General features: G+C 44.0%; 2 protein-coding genes across 3 annotated transcripts; one reads left to right on the top strand and one right to left on the bottom strand.

The window, feature by feature from the left end:
* The first annotated feature begins 1,093 nt into the window (after nucleotides 1–1,093).
* LOC117771790 (uncharacterized protein KIAA2026) lies at nucleotides 1,094–11,827 on the top strand. 2 transcript variants are annotated; one of them, XM_034602559.1, is made up of 11 exons: nucleotides 1,094–1,911; nucleotides 2,461–3,097; nucleotides 3,555–3,755; nucleotides 3,871–5,483; nucleotides 5,696–5,757; nucleotides 6,090–6,179; nucleotides 6,313–6,431; nucleotides 6,570–6,775; nucleotides 7,090–9,126; nucleotides 9,646–9,724; nucleotides 9,782–11,827. In XM_034602559.1, exons 2-11 carry the CDS (start codon nucleotides 2,472–2,474, stop codon nucleotides 11,613–11,615), a joined length of 6,867 nt encoding a protein of 2,288 aa, XP_034458450.1. In that variant the 5' UTR covers nucleotides 1,094–1,911; nucleotides 2,461–2,471; the 3' UTR covers nucleotides 11,616–11,827. The 2 variants fall into 2 exon arrangements, with proteins under 2 accessions (XP_034458450.1, XP_034458449.1); XM_034602558.1 differs by having other exon boundaries at nucleotides 9,646–11,827.
* A 66-nt stretch (nucleotides 11,828–11,893) lies between these two features.
* Nucleotides 11,894–15,161, bottom strand: mlana (melan-A). The gene is made up of 6 exons (XM_034602560.1): nucleotides 14,901–15,161; nucleotides 13,957–14,057; nucleotides 13,696–13,792; nucleotides 13,301–13,408; nucleotides 12,040–12,621; nucleotides 11,894–12,006 (listed from the first exon to the last, which is right to left on the bottom strand). The coding sequence occupies exons 2-5, from the start codon at nucleotides 14,043–14,045 to the stop codon at nucleotides 12,553–12,555; spliced, it is 363 nt and encodes a 120-aa protein (XP_034458451.1). The 5' UTR covers nucleotides 14,046–14,057; nucleotides 14,901–15,161; the 3' UTR covers nucleotides 11,894–12,006; nucleotides 12,040–12,552.
* Nucleotides 15,162–16,442: the final 1,281 nt, after the last annotated feature.

Here is a 16,442-nt window from a genome sequence, read left to right on the forward strand (position 1 = left end):
AAATCCTTCAAAAACACTCAAACATAAATCTTTCATCTGACATATTTTATGACAGGACATTTGTCTTTATTCGTGAAATACTAAAAATTGTCTCAGCTCAGCATTTTTGAAAGAATCCATATCACATTGCCTCAAAATCAACTATTTCGGCGAAACAGTAGAAGCCACTTTAGACCTCGACTGAGAAAACTATGTTGGGTGCTTGGTGGATATTTGTGCACACCACTACAATACACATCTTTGTGTGTGATAAAGAAGGATATATTGGAATGAAAGCTCCATTGCCTGACAGTTCCTTGTGGCTGAACTAAAATCCCTGTAAAGCGCAGGCCTCTCGTGGCATAAGTGCTTAATTAACAATTGTCCCAGCTGGAGATGTCGATGTGCCACTGGCAAGTCTCTAACTGTCAGTCTGAGAGAATAATACAGTTCTGTCCTTCACTGATAGACATGATGACAGATGTAATAAAACAATGACTGGTGCTACATATGTTCAGAGACACTGTTTTAATTCTTGTACGTTACAACCTAAGTCTACAACAGTGTGAACCTACCTATTTATTTCTGCACAGTTTATGGCTCAAACACAGTTAGTCTGTCAGGCGGTCCACTCTCAGGTAGTTTACAACTCCTAACTCCCACACTAGGATTAACAGATACCAGCCCAAAATATATGGCCATAACAAGAATAGCTATGTGATGGAGCTTTTGGGGGCTTTACACTGTAGTTGCCCCACAACAGTCAAATATTAAAACTAATACAAATACCAATACTAAAGTTGTTACTTTTACTTTCTACCTTGCTTTTTTCATTGTACTGTTGACCCTGTGAACATGACAAATAAAACTTGAAACTAAAAATAATAATAATAATAATCATCATCATTATCATCGCCATCATATCATTATTATTATGTTGTTCGTTATTAAGTTTTTATTTTTTATTATTGAAACAAGAAGAGGAAGAAGAAACAACCCAATAACCTGCATTAAAAAAAATGATAATAATAATAAAGCCAATCACGTGTCTGTCATTGATTGGTGACTGGTGACATCTAGCGGTTAAAAGTGAGACACGTGAGCAGCGTCAGCTGCAGGATCAGTATGAGTTGCTGTGTTTTATTTCATTGACACTTTAGTTATGAATGAATGAATGTTGCAACACACCGATGCTGCTGGTTTGTTCGTGCACGTTAGTTTAATGAATCCTGTGCAATATCAAGTCTTATTTTGAAGGGATGATGATCCTCTTTCATTGACCTCGGGCGACACAATAATTGCAGCAGCGTCATATGAATAACACAGAGTGAAATACAGTGTGTGTCTTCATCTCTTCCCCCCCCAAAAAAACATAATAACAGTTCGCTGTGACACGCGACCAGTTGGCTACGTCAGGCTGCGCACGTTAGCATCTGGCGCACGCAGGGTGGAAGTGAAGGGAACCGCTCACTTGTCCCTTACGAGCTTTTTACCAGCCCCGGGAGATCCCGCAGATACTTGACAAATGGCGCACATCTGTCCCTGAAGCGAACCTGGCACATGCCGGGCGGCGCAAAGTGGCTGTCAACTTGCAAACCCAGCTGGTTAGCCGGATGGCTAGTGGCAACGAGCCGCCGTGCGTTGTCGGACAATCGGCTAGCGAGGCTCCGGCTAATGCGCCTTTAGCCACCTCGCTGTCACTGACATCCCACCGTGCGCTGGCGACACGACATGTCCGCGTAACTTTTTGTCCGCCGGACACTCGGTCGCTGCAGAATTTCCACAATGGACAGCGAGCGCAGCAATTGCAGGCCGCAGTTCGGAGACAATAGCAAGCTAACCCAGCTAGCGAGCTGCCGAGGCTGCTTAGCCCGCTAACAGCTCGTCTCGCCCCGGGTGCGTGTCTGGAGCCGCACTGAGAAAAAAAAAAAGGTATGTGGTTAAACCAAACCCGGCTCTGCCTCTCGACACTGTGTGTGTTCTTACTTCGCACGTGATCAGTGGGGGGGGAGACGTTATAAGATCTGTAGGTGCATCTGTTAGCGAGCAGGACAAACTTTGTTTACTTATTGTTGCCTTAAGTACCGTTAGCTAGCTCGTTATTAGCTGGTTAACTTCAAGCTAGCAAGTCATTGATCCAGGGGGGAAAAGAAAAGTTTGAAAAGATGCAGAGGTGTAAATGTAATAAAGTTCAGCCGCTGGTGGTTTGAAGACAGTCACACGAGGTAAACATCCAAGTCTATTATTATGTTGCTGTTCTAATGTGAGCACCTGACATGACAGGAATAATAATGTTTGTTAAGTGTAAACATCCAATTTCTCTGCCATGATTTCTTCCGATATAAATGCGTAGTGAGCTCTGTTGATTTGTTTAATTCCAGTTCAGTTTATTCTCGCTACTCCAGCATTATAACTTTAATGGAGTGCTGTTGTTTGCAATATCAAAGTTCACCATAGTTGACACCTGTTACCCTTTTTTAGGTGTCTGCACTATGGAGGAGGAGGATATGACGGAGGAAATCACAGCAGCTTGTAGCCAACCCATGTTCCACAATCAAGACTTAACCGTGGCAGACCGGGGCCCAGCATCCTGGCAGCTCAGCTCCGACCTGGTGACAACTGAGGATGGGCTCAGTAATGGCACCTGTGAAGTTGAGACAATGGACCACTCGGCTCTAAAGAGTGACGACATGTCCGAGTTTTCGAACAGCGACCTCTCCCTGCCCGAGGTCTGCATTTCCACCAACAGCAGTAGCCTTGAGGAGGAGAATATGAACCACGAGGTCCAGCAAGCTTACAGGATATTCACTTGCTTTCTGCTGGACAAGCACAAAGGGATCGCCGGCCCGTTCCTCCATCCCGTGGGGCACCAGGAGGCCCAGCACGGTATCGGAGGCGTCCGGGGACGGGGTCAGGCGCAGCTCAGGCAGTCCATGTGTTTGCGGCGGATGGAGGAGAAGTTCACCAGCCAGGAGTATGGGACAATAACCGAGTTTGTTGCAGACTTCAGGCTGATGTTGGAGAACTGTTACCGCTACCACGGGGTGGACCACTGGATCTCCAAACAGGCTCAGAAGCTGGAAATTATGCTGGAGCAGAAGCTTACATTGCTGTCCAGGTAAACATAGTGCAATTACATTGTTGAACAAATTGTTTAGCTGCTAAATGTTCAAAGCCACTACACAATTGTAATTATAGAGGACCCCAGTGGTGTTTTCTATGTAATGTGCATCAGTTTAGGTTAATATGGGCAACATATGTGAATCTTGGCTCACAAATATTTAGTAGATTCAGTTATTGAAACAGAAGTAGTAGATTTACTTTATTGACAGTCCATAATTCTACTCTGCATAAATACAAAGTGTTCATAGTACATTAATAATAATGACAGTAGTCATGATTATTCTTAATGAATGAATGCAAGTGTGTTCTTCAGCTTACATGATCCTTTTGTCGATAAAAATGTACACCATTAATGTGGATATACTGTTTATTGCCAGTAATCGTTAAAGCTACCTCAAAACAACGTTAAACTTATTGACACATCTGTTTCTCCTCCCCATCTAACAAACAAGGACGCTGCGAGAGAAGACAACCTTGGCAGTGACCTCTAAAGGTCGTTTTGGTGCTGAGGAGGAACGTGGATCGGGGGGCACCTCCACGAGAAGGAGACTGGCGCCTCGGAGCCTGGCTACTATCACTGTTGGTGGGCATGAGTCTATCATGGTCCAGAGCTTGCGGCAAGAGGAGCAACAGAGGGTCAAGGAGGAGAAGAGGTTAGTGAACACATATTTAAGATGGAAGACTAAAAGTTGCTGTCACAGGTTGATTGTTTATAGTGTAAAATATTACAAAAATAAACAAAAAATCATATGTTTTCTAACTTTACAGGCAACGTGAGCTCGAGAAGAAAGAGGCAGAGGAAATGTCAGCCAAAGAGGTGGAAGAGTGGGAGCACACCTTATTGTCACAGGCTTCCCCCCACACTGTGGATGCACTTTGGGAACTCCCTGCCATAGGGCATTTCCTCTGCCTGGCTCAGACTGCTCTTAACCTCCCAGAGATTGTATTTTTTGAGCTGGAGCGTTGTTTGCTGATGCCTCGCTGCAGCCTCCTACTCTCCAAAATCATGTCTTCCCTGCTGTCCCCTCCCCAGCGGAGGGCCACTCTGAACCGGCGGCCTGCACTGCCTTACCGCCGCTGGGAGTCAGAGCTCAGGCAGAGGGTCATGGCCTGGTATCGAGTTGTAGGTGCCTCCCATGATCAGCCAGGTCGGGCTGAGCAGCTGGGACTCTGCCTCCAATTTTTCAGCACCCTTGGGGAGGTGAGTCCTATGGAGGAGAATCCTTTTCACTTGCTGCCGTTCTACCAGCGAGTGTGGCTTCTGAAAGGCCTGTGTGACAATGTGTATGAGACACAGAAGAGTGTGCAGGATGCTCTGCTGGCCCAGCCTATCCATGAATGTCGGGAGTCTATTTTGGGCTATGACAGCAAGGAGAATGCCTATATACATTTCCCACACTTTTGTGGGGCAGACTTGAGGATCTACTGCCAGAGCCCCAGCGCACCCCCGGCCTTCCCTTTCCCTTCTGTATGGGTAAAACGGCTCGAAATGGAGCCAGGGACAGAGGGAGAGGAGTCGGATGGGATGAAGGCTGAAGGAAACGAAAGTGACAGGGAGTGGTGTGGACGCTCCATGGACACAGGAGAGTCTGATGATTTCGGAAAGGGGAGAGCAGAGACATTTGGCCTTTTCGAAAGGGAAAATGGGGATGAGGAAGAACATAAAAGTTTAAAATTCTGGTCACTGAAGAAGGATGAGGGGTCTGAATCAGGGTCCTCTGATGGAGACTCTAAATTGGACTTAAAAATAGACACTAACTCCGTAGCCCTTCCCTACACTAGCCCAACTAGAAGATGTGGTGTGAAAATACCTCTGAAAGAAGAGACAGTAGAGTTGGAGCATCAATCCAAGAGATTGAAACGGCAGAGGGGCTTCTCATCCTCCTCAACACGTACCATTGAAGCAGAGACACAGGAGCCCTGTCTGAGTGTAGGGGAGCACAGCTACACAGGAAGGTCTCCCGCTCGCTCAGTGACTCTGGCCTCCCCAACCAAACTGGTGGGGCTCAAAATGGAAGGAGAAAGTCCCAGTCAGGGACGCCAAAGAACTTCCTGTATGGAGTGTTGTGAAAGCAAAACAGGTTATGCTGAATCAGAGGGGCGTGGATGCTGCTGTGGAACATCAGGGTTAGCTGCACAGGTGTCTTCTGAGAGTACTCGGAACTCAAGTGAAGAGAGGGCGAGCGACAAAATTTGGACTAAAAAGAAAAAGCGGAAGAAAAAGCGAGGGAGGGAACAGCTGCCGGGGGTGAAAGGAGAGCACAAGCAGCTGCAGCACGAGGACAGGGTGAGGCTGTGCCCAGCTGAGGCTGCCAAGCCTGCAGTGCGGCGAGTTGCCACAACAATCAAGAGCAAAGACGGGAAGAAAAAACATAAAACAGGTGAGAAAAGGTCTGATGTTGATGCTTGTTCAGCAATTTCATTTAGGTTTGTATCAACTTCAAACTTCATTTATTATTGTGCATTTACTGCCACAGTGACATGTGGGATAGTTTCTATGTTTTCTTAATTATTCTGTTTTTGTTTTTTTAAATGATAACTTAAACCAAGGATGTTGAATGTTTGGTGATTGTATCAGTTTTCTTTTTGACAGGAAAAGATCTAGAATCTTCACAGAACATTACAGATGAACCTTCAGTTGAACCATCCTTCAAGGTAGTCACAACCATGCTAAAATATACATTCATCTCTAGTATCGAGAATATATAGTGAGAATAATTAATTATTCATTAATTCAGTATATGCATATGAAGGTCTGAGTCCTCGTGCAGCAGCCGCAGGGTCGGTGTCGATCTGGCCCTTTGCTGCATGTCCTGCCCATTTTCTCTATCCAATGACCCAAAATATCTTGAAAAAATAATGATAATTCTATAACAGATGTAAAATCTTGATTTAGGCCTTTCCATTCTTCTGCCCCTTTTTTCGTGTCTCTCTATCTTTATTAAGATATTATTACACGTACTTGGTTTGTTATTTCTCCTCTGCAGTTGGTCTGCACCAGTCTTCAAGAGTTGCGAGAGCTGATAAGTAAGACAGAAGATGAGCTTGATGACTTGGAGAGCACTAAAAAGAGACTGGTAGGTGATAATCCCAGTTCTGTCAAGACGATCTCCTAATCCCCCCCAGAGCCTTCTGTATTTAATGGAAAATACAATGTGATCACACATTTTCATACTGATCGCTAATATTTCTTTTACATGTTTGTAACAGCAGGGTCGGTGGTATTATCGGAGAGAAGCAGTAAAGGACCTCCACAGCACTCTAATCAGACTACTGAATGAGCTCTCACCCTGGGAACCCAAACTTGTAAAGGCCTACCAAAGGAACAGGTACAACTCGTTTTACATTTAAATGATCATAAAGCAGAATAGTAAAAACAACTTTGATGAAACTGCTCTTTGTTTGATTTCGTTATTGTACTTGAAAGAAACTTCTGTTATATCTTTATTTTCATGCTTCTGCATCAGGCTTCGTTTGAAGAAGGAATTTGATGATTTCAAGAAGCACCCCGAGTACAATAATTTTGTGCGTGAGGAGTGTGTTTCATCATCATCATCAGATGAAGATGAAGAGAGGGGTTTTGGGAAGGACATGTTTTCACTCACAGATCTTTATAGAAGATCAGAAGAGGAAGACCTGGAACATGTGGTACCTAGAGGTCTTTGGAGTGGAGGTAAAGTCATTAATTAAAACCACTGTGCCCTTAGGTGATTGTATTTAATTGTCCTTGAGGAATTAAAATACATGTCAGGGCGTTACCCAGTCAGCACCAGCTAAAATTGAGAAACTGTAGTAGTGTTTTCTTCTCTGAATAGTGATGTTTGCTAATCATTATGAGCATCAGGGCTTAGTAAACCTGAGCCTCTCTATGCCCCTAGGTCAATTCAGTAGACCTCGCCCAACCCCAGTCCCTACGTGTCTGTTTGACCTGTTTAGATGACTAACTGATCCATGCAACCCTAATAGACATCTGTATTTTATTCTCAGCAAGTGCCAGGGGTTTTGTGGTTGACTCTGCTGGAGAATCAGTGGCGACCTACACACCTCCCATCCACCTGAAACACCCTCTGGCCAGCACAGAGACAGGCGTCGGCCTGCTACCAAGAGTTCAGGCTGGCGGCAGAAACATTGCTTCTACTGCTGACTCTGGGCCACCGTCTAGATCTGAACTGATCCCATCAAATCAATCCATGGACTCAAACTCGGCATGGGCACCAGGGTTACCAGCCCAGACTCCACTGTCACTCAGACCCACCATCCTCCACCCCACCACTGGATTACCTAAGGGCTACACGCCCATCCCCACCCTGCTGGCTAAGAGTGTGGGAAACAAAGTGACCTTAATGAAACGGCCTGCTGATGGTCCAGGGTTCAACAATATTGAAAGACAGAGCAAAGGGTCTTTGTTCTCCCTGCCTGTCTCTGCAATGGTTACGACAAAACTCTCAAAAGCACAAACCTCTACATCCAGTTCCCAGCAGATCTCACAACAAATGCAGCCACAAGGACAACAACACACACAGGTACACAGACAGCCAGGAATGGCCACAGTGACGGCAGCTCCTCTCAAATCACCACAGGCCAAACCAACCCAGACTGTACCAAAAGGTCCTGTCCAGGTGGTGTGCAAGGCACCTGAGGGGCTGGGTCAGCTTGCCGGGAAAGACGGCAACAGCCCAGTCAAGATCTCAGTTCATCCTGTCATGAACCACAGCACTGGAGAGAAAGGCATGCAGCAAGTGGTGATTCTAACGTCGAATATTCTTATTCCCAAAGCTGAAGAAAAGGCATTGTCTTTACATCAGCAGCAATCAAAGGACATTCAGGCCCCGGTTTCTAAAGTGGCCAGCCCCTTCTGTATTTCCACCAGTGTGCCTGGGTTCAGCATCCCTGAAAACAGAATCCCTGTTCAGCAAGTGGCTCCCTTAAAAGATCCCAGGAGAGTGAGAACACCCTCTCCTTCTTTTCCCCCTCGTCAGCAACAGGGGGTCCTGAACACAGCAGGGTTCAAGAGGGCACATATCTGCAGCCCCCAAGCTAGCTCACCACACGGTGTCATGCCAAACCTCTCACCCATCAGGTCTCCTTCCAGTGCAGTTTCTACTGAGCCTCTTGAATCTAAAGACCTTAAGCAGGAGCTTAAGACCGTGTGTATCCGTGACTCGCAGTCAATCCTGGTGACAACTAGAGGAGGCAACACAGGCATCGTCAGAGTTCAGACATCCTCAGGCCACGGTGGGCTTGGCTCTTTGCCCACCAGTCCAGTCATCACCATCTCACCTCAGTTTAAAGCCTTCCTCGTATCCAAGTCGTCAACGGCGTTTTCTCCATCTGCTCCCGCTCAGACGTCCCCTTTCAGCATCCCAGCAGTGGCCCAACCTCAGAAGCAAGATCCCTCAGTTTTAAAGTCTCTTTCCACTCTCACATCCCCCATGCACACTGCAGTCACTGGTAGCATTCCCATTGCAGTCCCAGGAAGCCAGACTACAGCTACTTCTGTTCTATGTCAAGACTCTTACACCTCAGCTTGTTCTACAGCTGCAAAAAAGATTGGCCCGCTAGCGCAGACAGCCGCTGCTGCTTCACATTTCCAAACTTCATCGGTAAAAAATACTGCCGCTGTCCCATCACTGAGTAGTTCTGGTGTTCCCCAAGTTCTCACACAAGCAGAAGTCAGCAAGACGGGTGTAAAACGGCTCAGTACAGACGAGCGATCCCAACTAACTAAATTCATCCTGGTCACTCCCTCCTCAACCCCCACCTCAGCTGTAGCTTTATCAAAAGGCACAACCTCTTCCACAAAGTCACCTACTAGTTCCAGAGTCATGTTCATCAGCCAGCCTACAGCCACATCTTCCCCCACCTTCATGGGAAGCATTCCAAAGCAGGCGATAGCAACAGCAGCCAGTGGACAGCAGCTGACCACTTCATTAACAAGTCAGACTCTAAAGATGGGATCAAGCCCGGGCCAACCTATCGGCAGTGAAGCATCGCCCATGGTCCAGAACATCAGTCTGCCCTCAGGTGGGTTTGTGTGATGTGATATTTTTACCAGAATTGTCATGACTCATGTATTTTTTGTTTGATTCAATATATTAATTTGTGCACGTAAACTTTATAATGTAGTGCGAGGAATGCATTTGTTTTTTTTAGATGCTGCCGTATTGAATGTTGTCATTGTACATATAAGTAAATATTAAGCAAATCAGTAAATGTTTAAATGTATACGTTAATGTATTACATCGGGCTATAAATAATAAGCCTATGTCCAGGTCAACCTTTAAAACAAGGATTCAATTAGAAACATGGAAGACTATAAGCTCACTGACTTTGTAATGATGCTTTGATAGGCAGTTTGTCAACATGAAAGTATTACTTTGCTGTCAGAGATGAGGAAAGCAGTGAAAACAATACACTTATCTCAAAAACCTGACTTTTATTAGATCAAAAAACCCATCTCAACTTGTAATACTCATACCCAAAATACAGCCCTATTATCAATATCAAGCTCTTGAATTAAACGTTTATATAATGTGTTTTTAGGGGTTCAAATCCAGTTGTCAGGAAAGACAACAACCATTGGACAGACCATTGGTGTCCTGTCACGTTCTCCTTCCAAGAGCACTTCTCTCTCAGATACAGGCTGTCCCACAGCTGCCACCCATGGACTGGTCCCCGTCACAAATATCATCACACCCTGTCCTGCACAGCATGCCTCTCACACTTCCCTGACCACCAGCTCGCCGCTCCAGGGTACAGCTTCCTTCACTATGCCCTCCCAGACAGGCATGTCCACATCTGTTGCTGCCACTCTGCCCGCAGGAAACACGATCCAGAAGCACCTCAGTATGTGTGCAAGCGAACCAACCAGCAGCACTCCTGCTCAGGTAAACACTACTGTGCAGAGTAGTCCAGCCCAACCCTCAACACCCCCTCTTGTCCGTCAGCAATCCTATATCCAAAGTGGCATTGGTGAGGAAACTTCCTTCTCATCTTCCTCTCAACTTGCTCAAAATTATACCCATAAATCCATTTCCTCAGCAACAACCACCAGTCCCCCATTCTCCACCTCTTCTACTGGCACAATCCAGCAGAGGGTAGTCATCAACACTTCTACACCGCTTGCAGCTGGCACTCAGATCATTCTTAACAATGCACGCTTTGTAGTCCCTCCCCAGGGTTTAGGTCCAGGCAGTCATGTCCTTATCATCTCTAGCCCTGCACCACAACAAGTGCCTACTGCCAGCGTTACCAGCACCGGAGCATCAGCACCTCCCCAAGGGGCAAGCCATGCCACAGTAGCGCCTCAAGCGCCAGTTTTACCCCAGTCCCCAGCTAGGCTACCTGGCGTACCAGCTGTAAGTTCTCCTTTTGTAACCTGCTCACCTGCTGTTGGTCCTACACTGTTAGCAACCACTCCCAATGTCAAACCAGTTCAACTAACAGGAGCACCTGGCCTCGGCTCAACAATGTTACACAGTAGAACAAATGTGTCTGCTCTGCCTAGATTGTCATCTGCGCAGGCTGGTCACTTTGCATCATCTCCTTTAGGTACACCCACTCTGGTCTCACCCCCACCAAGGTTAGGCAGTGTACCGGCTCTACTCTCCCCAGTGGTTACTAGCACCCCAGCTTTTCATTCAGCACTGGCTCCATTTAGGTTACCTGCAGGTACAGCCACGCAAGCTAAATGTTCAACCACAGTCTTGTCTGCAGTAGCACACTCCCTGCCCAGATTGTCAGCACCTCTTTCATCCCTGTCAGTTTTACCCAGCCCATCAGCTGTATCTCTCTCCAGTCCTGTTATACCAGTTCCAACGTCCATGTCCTCTAACGCAGGTCCTCTGATAACAGGCACACCTCTGCCTTCTTCTGTTGCTGCCCAGCAGTGTCAAGGCATAAGGCCCCAGCAGACAGCAGTTAGAATCGCGGCACCCTCCACAGCTCTATCACAGGCTTTACTGCATACGGGAGTAAGCAACACTTCTATCAGAAAGCAGGTGCCTGCCCTCATGCAACCAGTGCTTGCTGGCACACGAACACAAGTATTGCCAACAGTGGCTGTCCCACCAATTGTAAGCACTGTATCTAGGATGCAAACGCTCCCTGTTGCTACAGTTCCACCAATCGGGAGTACTGTTAATACCTATGAAACGGCACTAGTGGGGACAACGCCTCCATCCAGCAGCACTGTAATAATCACTTCGGCTCAACCAATAACATCGGTGAAGACAAACGCCACCATCCACCCACCTGTCTTTCTGACCAACCAAGCACTTGGAAAGCACTCTTTGCAGACCTCCGCCTTGGGTTTTCATACCAACGTAGCATCCAAGCTACTAATTAGTCCTGACGGAGCTGTTTTGAGCACGGCTCAGTGCCAGGTCAATCCCACAGAGCTGACTGCCTGCCCCAAACCTCTGGATGCACTGCTGGTTTCCCCCAACAGTTCCCGTGGAGCACTACTCACACATGATTCCTCTTTTCTGCCTCCACAGGCAGACACAAAGTGAATCAGTCATATCCATCGCTTGTATTAATCCTGGGATTAGTTAAAGAACTGTTTTCCAGCTGTAGTTTGACTCATAACTTTCATTTAGGACACAGTAGGTTTTACTCTGGTTAGATCATCTTCTAGGTAAACTGTATACTCAATCGAACTTACTGGAAATGTATACTGTGATGGTTTTCTTAAGTGGAAACAGTTGATTTTTCCCAGATGAATGTTATAGACTATTGACTTTCCTCTTTTTTCACCTCATGGCCAGTAATGACAACTGTTGTAACAAAATGAGTAGAAAATGGGATGTTCACTAATTTCAGCTCAAGTTTTTTAAAATACTTTTCAATGCAATTGGATACTGCTTCAGAAAGTAATATTTGGGATACTCTTCATTGGTTCAACTTGTTCTAATTTATCAGTTTGAACAATGCAACTCTCTGTATCCAGATTTAGTCACGTTGTCCTTTTTTCAACTAGTTACTGTTCGACAACTACATTTTACTTTTTAGAAATATAAATAAACCGATAGAGGACTTTGTACAACTTGTCTGCGCCCATATAAAGTCACATTTATTTATTTTTACCATATAGATTTTTCAAAAGATATTTACTAGATACACTTTCATTGAAAATTGTGGACGTTATTGCATGGAAATAAACAATGCGACTGTCCCCAGCATGTGTGTTGTATGGCTTCCTTACACAAAAGACTCCTTGAGAAATCATCTTTTATTGTTTATTGAAAGCACCTTGAATATATATATACATTGTGTCTTCATACACGGGAGTGATTTTACAAAGTGAGAGATTGTTTTACCAATGGATATTTAACTATAAAGCATTAGGAACTATATAGACAGTGACATCAGGTTATACAGGAGAAGTTATCAGACAACAGAGGAAGTGTTCTCTACGTTATTTTCCGTTCTTCTTCAGACGTCTGTCCTTCAGGGGGAATAGGGAGGAGGCATTGGGCCCGAGGAAATCTTTTCATAGGCTGGAGGAGCGTTAGGAACCTGGAGACAAGAGGGACAAACACATTCAAAGTAAATGGATGCAAGTTTAGAAAGAAGATCAGAACACTCAGACTGGGTCTTGTTTTTCTACTTGATCTCCTGTTGTCTTCAGTAGCAGATAATTATATCAGATACAAAATCTACATTTTTAACTTGGAATTAAGCATCTCTGTAAAGCGTAGACACTATTTAAACAGTCTTGAACTTTCTATTGGTAGACTCTTATGACTGCTGCAGTGGAACAGTGGAAAAAGAAATGAAGGGCTGATCAGCACCATCTCATGATCTGAAACCAGCCCTCCACCCCACCCTCTTTCTTTTCTTGCGCACACAACCGCATACCTCCCTTAGGAATGAAACATTTTAATACCTAACCCACGTCTGGTGACATAATAATCTCTCCTTCAGGCCTCCATTCCATCAGCTTCACGTGCTGTACACTGTGTTCAGAGCCCCAAGGCTTTGTATTGAACAAGTGCCCTCAGTCATGGACTTTGGGTTGCACAGAAGTAGAGACTTCCCACCAGTGAATTGTTGAAGGGTCATTTAGAAAGATAGGCAACATTATTTCCTGGAAGTCCATCTGTCTATTTATTATTCTACATACATTTTCCCCCCTTGGCATTCAAAAATATTTGTGTCACGTAAAAGGAGGATGTAACGGAGTAAAGTTCCTCACCGCAGGTCGGAAGCTGCCAAAGTCGGTGAGAGCCATCTTGTTATCTGCGGAAGGTCCTGCCTCTGAGTACTGGCCCCTTGTGACACCTGGTGACCCCGATCTTGGGCTCTGCAGTGGAGAGAAAGATGTGTGGAGAGTTGAGGGGAAAGAGGAGAAATTAACAGAGTGATTAAATAAGAGAGAGAAAGTCACAGTGAAATTTTATACCAATCTGAGCCAAGATTTGTCTTTATCTGATTTAGTGTGGAAATCACTTTATAAGTGTGGAAATCACTTTATAGCATGTATGGAATTTGCGGTAACATTTGATATCTGCTTTTAATTTGTTAGAATGACAGATAATTCATCATTTCAAGTCTAAAATCTGAAGGCCAATGTTTGTGTGATGGTCTCACCCTGATTAATCTGTAGCCGCTCCTCTTCTTAAAGTACCAGCAGCCCAGGATGAGCAGAGCTGCCAGGATGACCACCAGCAGAGCTATGCCCACAGCCCTGGATTACCCAAAACATACAAAGAGTTTAAATTCATGGCTTTACCTCTTTTACAATATCAACGTCAATATAGTTATAACAAAGATTTACATCAGAATACAAAAATCTCTGGTTCAATCAAAGCAACGATTCCTGATTTCAAGAAAAAAAACTGAAACGCATACTCCTCAGCTCTGACAAATCCTCCTCTGCTGCTGGCAAAATAGATGTTGAAGTCTCCACGAGGCATTCCGTCTGTACGATTGCACCGCATCAAGCTAGAAATCTGCAGAAAATCACATTACAAACTAATCAAATACAATGCAATAACATTGTGACTATTTCAAAGCCTTCGTATTCTTCCAGTGGGTCACATCATATTCATTTGCATAGTGTAAATGGATATTTATATATAATCCGTCGTGTCGGGTGTGAAATCAGCCTGCTGTACTGGAGAATAAATATGCATTTGTTAAGAACAGCGCTGTTAATTATTCCAACACCAGGATGCATACACTGTACATCAGAAACCATCACACTTAACCACCATGGAGCTGTTAAACGTATTTGTAATTGTTTTAATATAATAGAAATATGCCAATTAATAAATAAAAACATCATATATACCCATAGCCTATATTAAAATGTATCTGTTATTGTATTTCTTTAAGATGGAGAAAAAGGAAAGCTCACATATCATGAAAATGTGGCATGTAAATTTATACATATTGTCACAAATAAATGTTTTTTTTTTATGTCTAAATTAGGTTTCCCTTTGGATTTTGCATGGGTTAACATTGTGACAACAGTAAATCTTCATTGTCAAGATTGCAAATCAACAGTTTGTGACAGAGACAGAAAAACCAATCGGAACATAAACCTTATCAATATTTCACTAGTGTCGTCTTGCAGCAGCAGATGCAAAAGAATCGATTCCTGCTGCAGACAACATATATTACAGCATCAATTTGTCCAATCTGGTCAGATAATATCAAGCTACTCAGAGCTCAGCTGACAATAATGTTATTTACAAGTGGGTTAATTCATCACACAGTGCAAAAATATTCTAACCCCCCCGATTAACTCCACTGCAGAAGAGAAAAGAAAGTCAAGTAGACCACAATCTTACCAAATTGGATAATTAGATTGCAGAGAATAGTTCCTCTGATTGGGATGGCTTCTCAACAAGAACAAAAAGAAAGACTGCCTCCTCGGAGCTCCGAGTTGTTTCAATCCTCAAATATGCTGCCTCGGTGTGCCGGAGAGCAGAGAGGGGCAGAAAACCCTCATGACCGTCACGGGTTAGAGGCTCATGGTTAAACCCATTGAAGCGGAGTAATTACCGTGAAACCCTGTGGTCCTGAAATGCAACAGCTCCTGACACAGGCGTCAGCTGCTGGCTGGTCATATTAAAAAAAAAGTGTGTGTGTGTGGTATTGTTATTCATGAGCTACAGTAATGGTCCAATATTACTTTAATCCAGTAAACAAGTCATAAACTTTTATTGTAATTTATATAGCACACACAAGCTACAGGGAATGTTCTGGTTGTATATTTACAATAGAGAAAGATAACATAAAATAATGTTTTATTCTCTTCTGATAGATACAAGATAAGGAAAAATCTAAATTTCTTCTAGTTTTTCTTTTTTTGTGGTACAGGTATTCTCCATATAGGAATGCGGAAATGTGCCATCTTTGCAAAAGTATAAATTACACTTTACTAAATAAATCAATTACCTTCAAAACCAAATTAAGCTCTCCATCTACTTAGGTGAACAGAAAGAATTTATGTAACATATGGAATAAAAGGTTAATGAGAAATAATAATTCTGTGTCAAACCAGAGTCAGCACCTGAAATAAACCCCACAAAAACATTTCCTAAACACAGTTGTTCAACTGTCCATGCAACGATTTTGCTCAGTGTATTTGTAGAGATTTTGATGAATGAACAAACATTACAAAGCAAATTTATGAATAAGGAGATACTTCAAAAACACAAATGAAGAAAGAGACAGTGTTTGCTTGTTAGTGTCACAAGTCAGGAAACTATAAAGACCAGCCACCTATATGGAGCAGTTCTAGTTAAAGCTGCCGAACCTGAGAGCTTGAGCTGCTTTACTCCTCATTCAGCCTTTTAACTTGGTGGGGATTAGAAAGTTAGGTGCAAATAGGGTTGTAAACTGTTACTTAATTTCCAGTAGAGGCAAGTGACGGCATCTTAATGGTCTCACGTGGGATTCACAGGCTCCAATGCTGCCTTTGCTTCTGAATTAAGTCCAGCATTGGTTGATGTTGAGGTATTTCTATTTTTAAATAAACTTGATCATCGATAAAGGTCACAATGAAAAACAAACGTCACTGCATAAAACTGTATTTTCCAAAAAGCGACTTATTCTCAGTTATACACATTGGTTCTTACTGTTCTCTGTTGGATTTCATCACTGCCCCTGGGGCCAAACTGTTAACATATTCCTAAGATGATCAAAGTTTCAGCAGGACAAGATGGCAGTCAGACAAAAAATTGAAAAAGAGGCAAGCTACAGCTCAACGTCTGTCTTCTCGGCTACTAGGAATGTTTCACTTTTCTCCACAAGAGGGGGACGAAGGCCTGCCCATGAAACTGACTTAACTTGTCCCTAGCTGATGTTTTGCACTTTTAAAGACTAAA

The sequence above is a fragment of the Hippoglossus hippoglossus genome, chromosome 12 (genome assembly GCF_009819705.1).
Source record: "Hippoglossus hippoglossus isolate fHipHip1 chromosome 12, fHipHip1.pri, whole genome shotgun sequence".
NCBI lineage: Eukaryota > Metazoa > Chordata > Actinopteri > Pleuronectiformes > Pleuronectidae > Hippoglossus > Hippoglossus hippoglossus.

Bases quoted from the DNA above. Each gene is read 5' to 3' on its own strand.
- mlana (XM_034602560.1), bottom strand. From the start codon at position 14,045: ATGCGGTGCAATCGTACAGACGGAATGCCTCGTGGAGACTTCAACATC. The intron at 13,409-13,695 runs GTGAGACCATCA...TCTCCACTGCAG, and splicing joins GCGGCTACAGATTAATCAGG to AGCCCAAGATCGGGGTCACC. The intron at 12,622-13,300 runs GTGAGGAACTTT...TCTTGTCTCCAG, and splicing joins TTGGCAGCTTCCGACCTGCG to GTTCCTAACGCTCCTCCAGC.
- LOC117771790 (XM_034602558.1), top strand. From the start codon at position 2,472: ATGGAGGAGGAGGATATGACGGAGGAAATCACAGCAGCTTGTAGCCAA. The intron at 5,758-6,089 runs GTAGTCACAACC...TCTCCTCTGCAG, and splicing joins CAGTTGAACCATCCTTCAAG to TTGGTCTGCACCAGTCTTCA. The intron at 9,127-9,645 runs GTGGGTTTGTGT...ATGTGTTTTTAG, and splicing joins GAACATCAGTCTGCCCTCAG to GGGTTCAAATCCAGTTGTCA.